The sequence below is a fragment of the Megascapheus bottae genome, chromosome 10 (genome assembly GCF_031878675.1).
Source record: "Megascapheus bottae isolate mThoBot1 chromosome 10, mThoBot2.hap1, whole genome shotgun sequence".
NCBI lineage: Eukaryota > Metazoa > Chordata > Mammalia > Rodentia > Geomyidae > Megascapheus > Megascapheus bottae.
In genome coordinates this window covers 18,915,013-18,928,212 of record NC_143518.1, presented here as the reverse complement: position 1 = coordinate 18,928,212, position 13,200 = coordinate 18,915,013, and the positions used below count along the sequence as shown (strand labels likewise).

General features: G+C 41.2%; 2 protein-coding genes across 14 annotated transcripts in view; one reads left to right on the top strand and one right to left on the bottom strand.

Moving 5' to 3' along the window:
* Positions 1-11,394, top strand: part of Smg7 (SMG7 nonsense mediated mRNA decay factor) — a 70,426-nt gene extending 59,032 nt beyond the window's left edge. For 7 of the 13 annotated variants that reach the window (XM_090340270.1, XM_090340275.1, XM_090340267.1 and 4 more), the window contains 9 exons: positions 390-534; positions 1,133-1,515; positions 1,929-2,300; positions 3,035-3,184; positions 5,874-5,954; positions 6,320-6,482; positions 7,586-7,756; positions 7,875-8,020; positions 8,904-11,394. In XM_090340270.1, coding sequence (XP_090196396.1) covers positions 390-534; positions 1,133-1,515; positions 1,929-2,300; positions 3,035-3,184; positions 5,874-5,954; positions 6,320-6,482; positions 7,586-7,756; positions 7,875-8,020; positions 8,904-9,017 — 1,725 coding nt within the window. In that variant the 3' untranslated portion in view covers positions 9,018-11,394. The remainder of the gene's footprint in view (positions 1-389; positions 535-1,132; positions 1,516-1,928; positions 2,301-3,034; positions 3,185-5,873; positions 5,955-6,319; positions 6,483-7,585; positions 7,757-7,874; positions 8,021-8,903) is intronic. The other 6 variants (XM_090340277.1, XM_090340276.1, XM_090340279.1 and 3 more) reach the window with 3 other exon arrangements.
* Positions 11,239-13,200, bottom strand: part of Ncf2 (neutrophil cytosolic factor 2) — a 30,885-nt gene continuing 28,923 nt past the window's right edge. Inside the window, exon 15 of the mRNA XM_090340281.1 lies at positions 11,239-12,549. Coding sequence (XP_090196407.1) covers positions 12,437-12,549 — 113 coding nt within the window. The 3' untranslated portion in view covers positions 11,239-12,436. The remainder of the gene's footprint in view (positions 12,550-13,200) is intronic.

Here is a 13,200-nt window from a genome sequence, read left to right as displayed (position 1 = left end):
TCATTCTTCTTTTTCCTTTCTACTTAGTACATTGTAGAGGCCTGATTTTACATTAAAGGCTGCCTAGAGGAAATTGAACTGTAGGATCGCCTCCTGGTTATGGTCTTCATTAATTCATAGTTCCGCATGAGGAGCCATGGGCCACATGATAGGTAGCTTCAGATCATAGGCAGGTTTTTTAATTAAAGTCCTTTCTATAAGTTTCTATAATTAGTAAAACTAAGCCATTATATCTTTTATTGATGACTAACTTAATTGAATTTTCTATATGAATCATCTTCAACAAAGCTTTTGATAGAATGGGATTTCAAAACTTTGTTAGGCATAGATGCTTTTTTTTGACACAGTTGAGTTCCAGGTTTTTATAGCTTTGCCTCCATTGGTCATAGGTAAAATCTCAGACAGAATTAAGAAAAACTCCTGTATCTGAAGCCAGGAAAACCCCTGTATCTCAAACCCCAAGCCAAGCAAGTAACTCTCAGTTCATCCCCATTCATCACCCTGGAGCCTTTCCTCCTCTTCCTAGCCGGCCAGGTAAATATATATGTCTTGTGTTTTGTCTGTCCTATCTGTGTGGGGATTTAATTTCTCTAATTGAGCAATGCTTTTTGTTTTGGTTTGGTTTTTTTGCCAGTCCTGGGCTTGGGCTCAGGGTCTGAGCACTGTCCTTGGGGTTTCTCAAGGCTAGAGCTCTACCACTTGAGCCACAGCACCACTTCCAGCCTTTTCTATGTATGTAATACTGGGTCTTCGTGCATGCTAGGCAAGCACTCTACCACTAGGCCAAACGCCTGGCCCTGGGGTGACTTTATTAAACTATAATGTTAAAAAGTAGAAAGTAGTTTGGTTTTCCCTAGTGCTTATAAATTACTTTTGAGCAATGCCTCTGTAGTTTGCATATAAGTGCATGCATATTATCATGAAGAAATTCTCGTATTAGACATGACAGGCCACTTTTAGAATGCTCTACTTCTGTGGATAGGAGACTTAAAACCATGTTGAAGTTTGACAACACAGTTGGTCTTTTGCTTTTATATTAATGTGTTAGATCCCCTACTCCAAAGAAATGACATTTCCCCCTTTCTTTTGCCAAGTTTCATTAGAACTAAAGCTGTGTTCTTCTATTTTGAAGGGTTCCCGCCCCCAACATATGTTATCCCCCCTCCTGTGGCATTTTCTATGGGCTCAGGTTACACCTTCCCAGCTGGTGTTTCTGTCCCAGGAACCTTTCTCCAGCCTACAGCTCACTCTCCAGCAGGAAACCAGGTGCAAGCTGGGAAACAGTCCCACATTCCTTACAGCCAGCAACGGCCCTCTGGACCAGGGCCAATGAACCAGGGACCTCAACAGTCACAACCACCTTCCCAGCAAACCCTTACATCTTTACCAACTCAGCCAACAGCACAGTCTACAAGCCAGTTGCAGGTTCAAGCGCTAGCTCAGCAACAACAATCCCCTACAAAAGCTGTGGCGGCTTTAGGGAAAAGCCCGCCTCACCACTCTGGATTCCAGCAGGTCAGTTAAGTCTTCACTACAGTTTCTTGTTGATACTACTGGCCATCTTTCTAAGAGATTTAGTGTGCATAGTTGTCTTATTTGAATCTAAACTATTGAATGATTATAGTTTTGTTGAGGTGCTTAGATGTGACACCAATCTAAAAAAGCAGGAGGCGGGAGGGAGACATACTCTTTTATTTTCTCTCACATAGGTACATGGATACACATACATTTCAACTTTTTCAATAATTGATTTTGAAAGAGAATATGAGTTTAGTGTTCTGTGTTGCAAAAAACAGAGGATAAAGAGAATGATATTGCCTAGTTTTGTTAGTTGTGAAATTCCTCAGATTTAGCCTGTGATTGTTGAATGTATATTACAAAATGACATTGTATTTTACCTTATCTTGATGATAGCTATTTCTCTCTAGTATCAACAGGCAGATGCCTCCAAACAGCTGTGGAATCCCCCTCAGGTTCAAGGCCCACTGGGGAAAATCATGCCTGTGAAACAGCCCTATTACCTTCAGACCCAAGACCCCATAAAACTGTTTGAGCCGTCATTGCAACCTCCTGTATTGCAGCAACAGCCTCTAGAAAAAAAAATGAAGCCTTTTCCCATGGAGCCATATAACCATAATCCCTCAGAAGTCAAGGTCCCAGAATTCTACTGGGAACCTTCCTACAGTATGGCTGATAACAGAGCTGTAATGACCCAGCAAGCAAACATGGACCGCAGGGGCAAACGGTCACCAGGAGTCTTCCGTCCAGAGCAGGATCCAGTGCCCAGAATGCCATTTGAGGTGTGTGCTCTTTCCTGTCAGCAGGTTCTTCGGAGACAGGCCTAAGGTTGCATATCTCTTTGATTTTCTCTAATAGATACAGTGTGTATTTATTTGCATTTTGAAGTCAACACAAAAATCTCCCATAGTTTGTGAGAAATAGTTGTATAAAGACCGCTGTTGCGTCTCTTCTTTAGAATGAAAGCATAGGAGTTGAAGAATTTAGTAGCTAATTTAGAAATGTGGTTGTTTGACAGCAGTGTGCAGGAATTTCTAGCCTGGTATGTGACTGTTCTTTTCAGTTGAGCTGAGTCATTAAGCTTAAAAATGACTTACTAAATATGGAGATTGCTTTCTGAAAGGCATACAATTGGGCAGTTATCTTAGACAGGGGAATTCTCTTTCCTTGCTCTTTTTTATTCATGAGAAACAGGTGTATGTTTGTAGCTTCTTTAAAGAATTCTTTGTTAGTGCAAAATATAGAATTGTCTTGTTCCATTGTATTGTTTTGCTCCGTAGCCACACATTAATATTTTGTCTTCTATGTTACTTCTTTCTTTTGTCTTGATCTTTCTTTGCCATTGTCCTCATGTTCCTTTGCATTTGTACTTCATAGTCTTCTCCACTGCATAATCATATTATTTCATTATTGATCACTTCTCTACCTTTGACTATAGTTGCCTGCCAGCCTAATCATTCTACTAGCCCTTTATGCTTTTGTCATCCCTAATTTTATTGATCCTTTCTGTCACTAGGACCCCAAGGGCTCCCCTCTGCTTCCTCCGGACCTGTTAAAGAGTCTGGCTGCCTTGGAGGAAGAGGAAGAGCTGATTTTTTCTAACCCTCCTGATCTTTACCCAGCTTTGTTGGGGCCTCTCGCCTCTCTTCCTGGACGAAGCCTCTTTGTATGTATTTGACATAATACTGCTGCTTGCTCTAACCCAACTTATTTTCTGAGAGTGTGCAGTATACTTAGTGTAGGTGATGTCTTCTTTCTGAGGCTTTCTTTTCTATGGAAATACATATTTTTTTAATCCTAGTAGCCTTAAATTAACCTCAAAGTGGTTCTGGAGTATGGCAAACCATTGCTGACTTTAGTTGCTCCAATTCACAGAGTTACAGCTTGGGCATACTTACATATCATCCAGAAAGTGTACTGCAGGGCTGTCAAACTGACTTCAGCTGTCACTTCTCTATAGCCCCAGACATTTTAAGTGTTACTTAATCTTGCTTAGGGATAGTAAGATTTTATATGTATTCAAAATATGAAAGGAAATAGGCGGTGTATTTTTTGACTGATAGGATTGGGCGTATGTGGCCCTTTTTTGTTTGCTTAACTGAACCTGAAAACAGCTCTAATTTTAATCCAGGGGATTCATAAATAGAGTAGAAATTAAGAATATTGTATTTGTAAACATTATTGGACTTCCATGAAGGAGTAATTATGAGATAAATCACTAGGATAATACAATATAGGATATTAGTAGACTGGAGATACAGTTCTGGTGATAGAGTGCCAGCTGTGAGCAAGCAAGCTGAGCAAGAGCATAAGGCTCTGAGTTCAAGCCCTAGTCCTAGTACTACCCCCACACACAAAAAAATTTTATTAGTCATACCTTTTTTTTTGAAGTCTAGAACCCAGCCCAGGTGCTGGTGGCTCACACCTATAATACTAGCTAAGCAACTCAGAAGTGTGTGTGTGTGCGTGTGTGCACACATGTGCATGTGAATGTGCCCGAATGCACACACAGACACACATGGGACAGTTTTGGGAATTTGAACTTAGGGTTATGCACTTGTGAAGCAAGCACTTTGCCACTGGAGCCACACTTTAAGCCATTTATTTACTCTTTAGCTTATTATTATTATTATTTGCCAGTCCTGGGCCTTGAACTCAGGGCCTAGGCACTGTCGTTGGGTTTTCTCAAGGCTAGAGCTTTAACACTTGAGCCACATCACCATTTCTAGCTTTTTTTTAATGTATGTGGTACTGAGGAATGGAACCCTGGTCTTCATGCATGCTAGGCAAGCACTCTACCACTAGGCTAAACTCCTGGCCCTCTTTTTTTTGCCTGCAGCCAGTCTTGAACTGTGAAGCTTCTATTTGATGTACCTTCTAGGGATTTCAGGCTGTGGTATTGTATCTGGTCCCCTTTCACTTATGTCGAAATGAAACCAAAGATTCTGACTTTTTCTTTCTTGCTATTTCTGTTCTATAATCACAGGGCAATAAAATACTCATAAGAGTAAAATATACTAATTATAGTACCAGGGGAAAGTTAAAACAACTTCCAGGTCAGTAGTCACTGTCCTTGGTGCTTGTAAATTCTCTTAAGCCTTCCCCTGGAGAAGTTACAGTAGAGATCTCCTTTCGAGTTAGCAACGCGACCTGTAAGTTTATTTTAATGGTGGTAGTACTATGGTTGGCAGCATAGGAATTATGAAAGTGTCTAGCATGTAAACCTTTCACATTGCTTTTTTGCTAGGATGCTTTGAGGTGATAAGGATGGCACCTTTCTATCCACTTGTTGCCTTTTTTGTGTTGTTTCTGCCACTTAGGATGGAAATGGGAGCTGATTGTAGAACAAATGGGAGCTTTCGGTCTTCTCTTTGTTTCTTTCCTTCATTTCCTCTTTTCCTCTCTCCCTTTCTTCTTTCCTTCTTTTCCATTTTGAAAATAAGCTGAAGGTAACACTTTTTGTAATTTTAATATGTTGACAAGATAATATTTATAGAAATGTTTTTTCGTGTAGCCAGGCATGGTGGCTCACACCTGTAATCCCAACTACTCCGCAGATCGAGGTTCAGAGCCAGCCCGGCACTAAAGACTGTGAGACTCTTCTCCAGTTAATCTCTAGAAAACAGGAAGTGGGGCTGTGGTTCAAGGGTAGGTCAGTAGCCTTGAGCTAAAGAGCTCAGGGACAATGCCCAGGCCCAGGGGAGGGTGGTAGCCTTGAACTGAAGAACCTCGGGTACAGTGCCCAGGCCAAGTTCAAGCCCCATGACCCACCAAGAAAAAATGATATGTTTTGCATGTAGTAGATCCTTAGTAGTTTTTTATTAACTCTATTCAAGGGCAGTGGGCTTCAGAGATCTAGTGTTCTTTTTTCTCCCATGACTTTCTTGGGACTACTACATGTAAATTTGATTTTTAATACTTCAATATATACCACAAAGCAGTTGCTTAGGAAACCTACATAGAAACCAGTTGTCTAAATCGATAAGCAGTAATTTTTTATAAGTCATCAATGTTAGTGCTAGAATAGTTAAGCATCTGTTTTGAATTCTTTTACAGCTATTAGCCAGATTCCTGGGGTTTGTGCCAAAAAATACACAGTACCTGCTTCTCAGGGTCTCTGGTCCCAAAACTTACTAGGTTCACTTACAGAGAGTTCTGACTTACCTGTGGCAGCTGGCTCTTTGTTGGTGTCATGGTATTCGCAAATTTAATTCACATTTTCCAAGCCTACATGGAATGAATACAAGTATGCTTAAATGGTGCTCTGGCTGCATAATATTTCAATGTGAATATTAAGCAAAATGTAAGAAATCATCTTAACGTCCTCTCTTTTTTCCTCCTCTGGGACTATGAAGAAATCCTTACTGGAGAAACCCTCAGAGCTCATGTCACATTCATCTTCTTTCCTGTCCCTCACCGGATTCTCTCTTAATCAGGTAGGTACATAATTAAAAATCTTCTTTGTGCTTTTATGTTGTAGGATGCTAATTTTCTTCCATTCTCCTTAGGTACTTTTTTTTTACTTTTACCTTTTTTTCCATAAAACAATATCTTCTAGTTACTGGTTCTATCCCATCTCTGCTGGATGTTATGAGTTTGAGTCTTTAAACTTTTAAAAATTCTTACGAGTTTTGTTGTTTAGTCACACAAATTCATATTTAAGACCCAAAAAGAAAAGCTTTCAACAATATTTCTTGCCAGTAAAAGCTTCAGGTGGATTAAGTATCTATAAACATGACATTTCCTTTCCCTTAAAGCTTCTTTCTTGGAGTGAGTTTACAGCCTAACTGTCTTCTTTCAGGAAAGATACCCAAATAGCAGTGTGTTCAATGAGGTATATGGGAAAAATCTGACAACCAGCTCCAAAGCAGAACTCAGTCCCTCACTCGCCCCCCCCCAGGAAACATCATTGTACTCTCTTTTTGAAGGGACTCCATGGTCCCCATCACTTCCTGCCAGCTCAGGTATGAATTAGTCTTAAATTACAAACTTACCTTTCCTATACATGCAGCTTTACAGTGGTAGTCAAGATTCTCTATTATAAACATACTCATTGGGGTTTTTGTTGTTGGTCAACCTCTGAAAGAAGAGTTAAATGTACTAAATGCTACTTACATGTTCTTTTTGTGGTAGCCCATGGCTCATACCTGTAATTTCAGTAGTCTAATATCTGAAGATCTTAGCCCAATTAGGAAAGTCCATGAGACTTTTATCCCCAAATAGTAGAGCTCTAACCTTAAGCAAAAAAGCTCAGGGACAACTGAGTTCAGGCCGCAGGACCAATACAAATGCAATAGGAGCATGCGCGCACGCACACACGCACACACAGAGTTATCCTAGATAAATAGCAGTTACAAGAGAGAAAAATGAGTTGTGTCTTATAGGTATAGTCATTTTTTTAATCTTGTTAGTAGATGTTCATTTATTTCAGTTTTTATAGTCTTAATTTTGTAGAAGCTCCTAAGGTTAATCAGCCAGGCACAATGGCTCATACCTGTAATCCTAGCTACTCCGGAGGCTGAGATCTAAAGATCAAGGTTCAAAGCCAGCCCCAGCCCGGGCACAAAAGGACCTGAAACTCTTTATCTCCAGTTAACCTCTAGAAAAACAGGGAGGGTGGTGGCTTGGCTCAAGGGTGGGTAGAGAGGGAGCCTTGAGCTAAAGAGCTCAGAGACAATTCCCAGGCCCAGGGGTAGGGTGGTAGCCTTAAGCTGAATTGCTCAGACAGTGCCCAGGCTGAGTTCAAGCCTCATGACCCACCAAAAAAGAAAGAAAAGAAAAGAAGTTCTCTTTCTGTGGGGAAAAACAAGTTCTCTTTCAATTGGGAAGAACCAGTATTTACCTGAAATATGCCAGAGTAATACATTTGATGGACAAAATTATATTTTTCTGATATTTTTAAGGCAAAGAATGTAAAGCAAATTAGTGCCTCTGGCAAATTCCTTTATGGGGCCTTTATTTTACCTCCATGCCTTTGGAGGTGAGTGATGAAATCTGTAAGAAACATTAGTTGTGGGATGTTTGTGAAATAACTTTTCTATTTAATACCCTGTGTCCCTGTTAATAGATCATTCAACACCAGCCAGCCAGTCTCCTCATTCCTCTAACCCAAGTAGCTTACCCAGCTCTCCTCCAACACACAACCATAATTCTGCTCCATTCTCTAACTTTGGACCCATTGGGACTCCAGATAATAGGGATAGAAGGCCTGCAGATCGATGGAAAACTGATAAGCCAGGTGAGATCTCGATTTTCTTACCTATCTAATAAGAATGGAGTAACTTCTCTTTCTACCTGGGATTTGGAATTTGACAATGACAAGACATGTTAAATTCTTCTCTGCTTCCATCCCTTAGCCATGGGTGGGTTTGGCGTTGATTATCTCTCAGCAACATCATCCTCTGAGAGCAGTTGGCATCAGGCCAGCACTCCAAGTGGGACCTGGACAGGCCATGGGCCCTCCATGGAGGATTCCTCTGCTGTTCTCATGGAAAGCCTAAAGGTGAGTAGATTTCAGGAAGAAGAGCTATAGGACTCTAGAAGCAGAAATGGTTCCATTTTCACACATACAAATAGCAAAGCTGACTTCTATAACCCTTAGACTTGACAGTGTGTGGAACATACACAGCAGTGTCTACCTATCATCTGTCTGCCTTATATGATAACTTCAATGATAAGAAAGATCAAAGAATCAGAAACAGAAATTTTAAATATTTTATCCTAGTTGTGCATGGTGGCTCATATCTGTAATCCTAGCTACTCAGGAGACTGAGATCTGAGGATTGGGGGTCAAAGATAGCCTGGGCATTAAAAAAGTCACTGAGACACTTATCTCCAGTTAATTATCAGAAAACTGGAAATGACGCTGTGGCTCAAGGAGTATGGGGTAGCCTTGATTTGAAGAGCTCAGGGACAATGCCCAGGCCCAGAGTTCAAGTCCTACAACCGACCTGCCCTCTCCCCCGTCCCCCAAAAAAGAAAGTTTTATCCTAAGGTCAAGACTATGACATGTTTAAGCCTTTTCTGATCAAGTGAAAGAGAAGAGTTAATATGATTTTAGAAAGGTTTTGTTTGCCTAAAACAAACATATAATAAACATATGTTTTATGTTATATATGTTATAATAAACATATCCTGTGGTGCCTCATAGAGAAAAGACTTCATTTAAATAATATTTTCACCTTTTTCTAGTTGAAAATAATGCTAATAGTAACTACTAGTCTTGAGAGTTTTATAATGACAATTTTCTCTTAGCTGGATTATGTTAGAAGCATATGGAGACAGACAGACAGTATGCCTTTATAACTTGCTGGAATTACAAACCAAGTACTTTCAGACACCCAACGCATTTGATATCTGTTGACAACATTTGGACTGTTTTTCAGTCTATCTGGTCCAGTTCCATGATGCATCCTGGACCTTCAGCTCTGGAGCAGTTGTTAATGCAGCAGAAGCAGAAACAGCAGCGGGGACAAGGCACCATGAACCCACCACACTGAGGCCAAGTAGCAACCCTGCGAATGAAGGCTCCATAAACCATGGCATGTTGGGTTTGCAGGACTGGCCCACATAGTCCTCTGCAGGTGGCAGCCCTCTTGTCTGTTTCTTGCTGTCAAGAGGGTGTAAGTGTTCCACCAGCCCGCTGAGTGTGCACGAAATGTTCGCAGTGCAACAAAAAGAAAAACCATCAGGATCTCTCCGTCCCCCGGGGTTTTCTGGAGGGAGAGAGGAACTGCTGTTTGTCTCACTCAGTCACCTGATATCACCACCTCTCACCTCCTCCGTTGTGCATGTCCCTAGCCACATGGGAAGTGAAAGCTGAGAAGGGAAGGCAGGTGGGAGAAGCCAATGGGAACTTCTCAGTCCTTTTTTCCTCTTTGGGGAATAAAATAGGAATCCATTAATGATTGCTTTGCTGACTGAGAATGTAGTTGAAATTATTCTTGAACATCCTTTATTATTGTTATTACTCTCAGTAGTAAGATCACACTGAATCTTCCATATACAGATGTGCTTCTGGTCAGTGTGTAGCAAAGACAGTCAGTCCTGTTCGCTGCTCCTTTGAGAGTTTGGTGGTGGTAGGACAGGGAACCAACCTCTTCAGCCAGTGGGTATGTTCCCTAGTGGAGAGAACAAGGCCCCTCAGAAAGTTCTGGTTAGGCCTCCTCTGGCCTAGCAACTCAGCAGGAAATGTCCTTCACTCTGTAGGTGCTTGAGCCCCGATCGAGGATGTAGTGTGGGTGCTGCTGCTGCTGGGCTGGACTAGCAAGTAACTGCTATAAGAGTTCAAATTAACGTTTTTTGATTTCCTGTACCTTTTGCAGTAGCCTAGCAAGCAGTCTCACAAAAGGCAGGCTAGTCCATTTGTGGCCTGACACGTTTTACTAGGTGGAAGCTTTCAGTGTGGTTTTTTTGTTTGGTTGGTTGATTTTTGTGCCTCATCCTGCTTACCAGCCTCCTGTGCTTGTCTCCGTTCATTTTTTTTTTAACCTCTATGCTGTGCACTAGCAATTGTTTTTATTCCTAACGTGTACAACATCTCACCAAGAAGCAACAGCATGGGGGCCAGCAATCGGGCCCAGAGACAGTCTGAAGAGGAAGGAAGCAGCAGTGATGTCTGCAAAACCACAGAGGAGCCAGGCCCCTGCCCAGCTATAGCCCCCCAGCCTCCACCTCACGAGTGAACGTCAAGAGGCAACATGGACACATGCACGTCATGCACAGGAGAAAACATAACGAAGGCCATTTTGGGAAAAGCGAAAGGAAGGAAGATAAACTTTATTTGATATTTATTAGGAGGAAAGAGGACTGAAGATGTTCTTGCGTAGACACAGAAGGACAGAATTTCTGTTAGTCATTTCCTGGAAAAGTAATGTTTTAAGGGGAAATTATGGAAACAATCTAAATGTCCAATTGCTGTGCTAGTGGTAGGGATTATTATCTGGGAGGTCTCTTGTGTGTGTGCTTGTGCGCACACACGTATTGTGTATGTGTGTGTACACACTGCACATGTGTGCTGTGTGTGTGTGTGTGTGTGTGTGTGTGTGTGTGTGTGTCCACACCCATCTGCTTTCCCAAAGGGAAGGGGTGTTGTGTGTATGAGTGTGTAGAACTTAGCTGGAAAACAGCTGCAGAGCAAAGCACATCCAGGAGCCCCGGTTGTCACTGGAGTCTGGGCAACCCCAGCAATGAAAAGGGGTGAGATAATGCTCGTTGCTCTTCAGAAAGAGTGGTTGAAGCCCCCGAAGCTTACATTATTGCTCTTTTAGTTTGACATGGTGTTTGGGGTTTTTTGTTTTGTTTTTGAAAGGTCTGAAAGGGTGAAGTCCCCTACCCAATGGCAATATGAAACCCTTTGTGCTTCTCTCTAATCCCTTCCATGTGTCCTCCCCCTTTTCCTCTTCCCTCCTTCCTAAGCTGCTTTCCCCATTACCTTTACCCACTTTATGTGTTTGAGCTCTGCATTCAGGCAGCTGCAACATTCCAGTGTTTGAACTGTCACGGATTCTTGCACCCTAGACAAGCTAACCAGGTTTACCATCTCCCTCCCAGTAGTGCCGCAGTGCCCATCTACAGCCCCATTTTGCATGAGAATTTGATGTTTGGAATATTCTGACTTTTGGGATGTGTTCCTCGCCTTATCATCCTCACAGTGGAATAATGAAGGGGAGGAGAATCTTCATCAGAAACTGGTTTTATGTAGTAAACTTTCTTTTGTGATTCTTTTCTGTTACTGTTTTTGTTTGCTGTTTTTTGTTTGGGGTTTGATTTTTTTCCTCCTAGGTTTTTTTGTTTTCTTTTTTGTCTATCTGTGCAAGATCTGCAGCTGCTGAAATCAGCTTTGCCTTTAATTAAACCATGTTCTCTCCAACCATATCCGTGTGTAGATTATTTCTTTTCTATCCTGAAGGATACAATATTGAAGGAAATCCAATTTTAAAAATTTCACCAACTCAAAACCCAAAGGAAAAACAAAGGTAGTCAGAATGTGGGTTTGTTTTGGGGTTAGGTTTGCTTTTGATAGCAGTCCATACCAGTGAATTATTATGAAAAGCAATAGGTAGAAATAATCAAAGTTAATTGATAAGTTATGTGAAGAAGTTAATAACCCACCATTTTTATATCTATTACAGCTGCTACTGAGGCAATTCTGAGATATTTTATCTTTTGGGCCTTCAAAATTCACTAAGTCTTATTACCAACAGAAGTAATTATTACTGGTCTTGGTCTTTCCATTTGCCCACGATTTCCATTAGTGACTTACTGGGTCTTCCTCCACTGTGCTGATACTTGGTGTTCACATTGCCTCAATGTCCTTGCATTTAGTTGTTGTTCTGGTATATAAGTCACTTCCTGGCTCATGCACCTGCATGCTTGACAAACATGATGGCGTAGGCATACATACACTTCAAAAAGAAAAGATGGGACAATTCTGTTGAGGTCATGTGGCCTAGTATTTATGGAATTCTTGATAACTAAAGTAAAATTCTGGCATTACTAAGTGAGAGGAATACTACTAACCAGCTACCTTCTTGAACATAGCTTTTCATCATTTACAGTGTCAGTAGCATAAATTCAGTGTAGCATAGTAAATGTCCATCTCTAAGAATGCATAAAGAGGTGTAATTTCAGTATTATGTTGGTAAGGCAAGTGTTTTCTTGAGCTTTTTTCCATGCAAAGAGGTGCAGCCCAGTGACATTGAGAGTAAAACAGATTATTGACACCCAGAAGACTATCATCCCCAGACAGTTCATCTCCGTCTTCCAGCACTGACAAATCTTGACCATAAATTAAATTTTAACAAAGAAAAGTTAGATTAGCATTCTCAGACTGTAATGTCTTATGTGGTTACATCAGAGGTATAGTAAGTCTTGCAAACAATAGAAGCTCCTGTTCTTCTTTGTAGCCAGAACCATGCTAGGCTTTTCTGGGAGTACTTTCCAAATCCACAGTGGTATGTTCTTCTACAAAAGCTTTTGGGAAGATGCCAACTTTCCCCTTACATTCTCCTTCCAGCCATTCCTCATTCACTGACAAAAGGGAAAGCATATCGATTACTAAATCCACTAGTGAACCTCCAATAGATGATGTGATTTTTTAATTTTATTTTAATTTATTAATATTATTTTTTTTTACCAGTCCTGTGGCTTGAACTCAGGGCCTGGGCACTGTCCTTGGGCTTTCTCAAGGCTAGGATTCTACACCTGAGCCACAACACCACTTCGACTTTTTCTATGTATGTGGTAGCAAGGAATGGAACCCAGTGCTTCGTGCATGCTAGGCAAGCACTCTACCACTAGGCCATGCTCCCGGTCCTTAATTTTTTTTCCCCCACAGCGCCACTTCCTTTATTTTCTTTTTTTTTTTTTTTTTTTTTTTTTGCCAGTCCTGGGCTTTGGCTCAGGGCCTGAGCATTGTCCTTGGACTTTCTCAAGGCTAGAGCTCTACCACTTGAGCCTCAGTACCACTTCCGGCTTTTTTCTATGTATGTGGTACAAAGGAATCGAACCCGGGCCTTTGTGCATGTTAGGAAAGCACTTTAACCACTAGGCCAAACTCCCAGCCCTGTTTTTTTTTTTTTTTTTAAGGAGTTTTATCTAAGCTTTGAGAACCTTAATTTTGATGACAGGGTAGTCACTTGGCAATCTATCATTCATGTGGAATGCATGTGGAGCATTAAT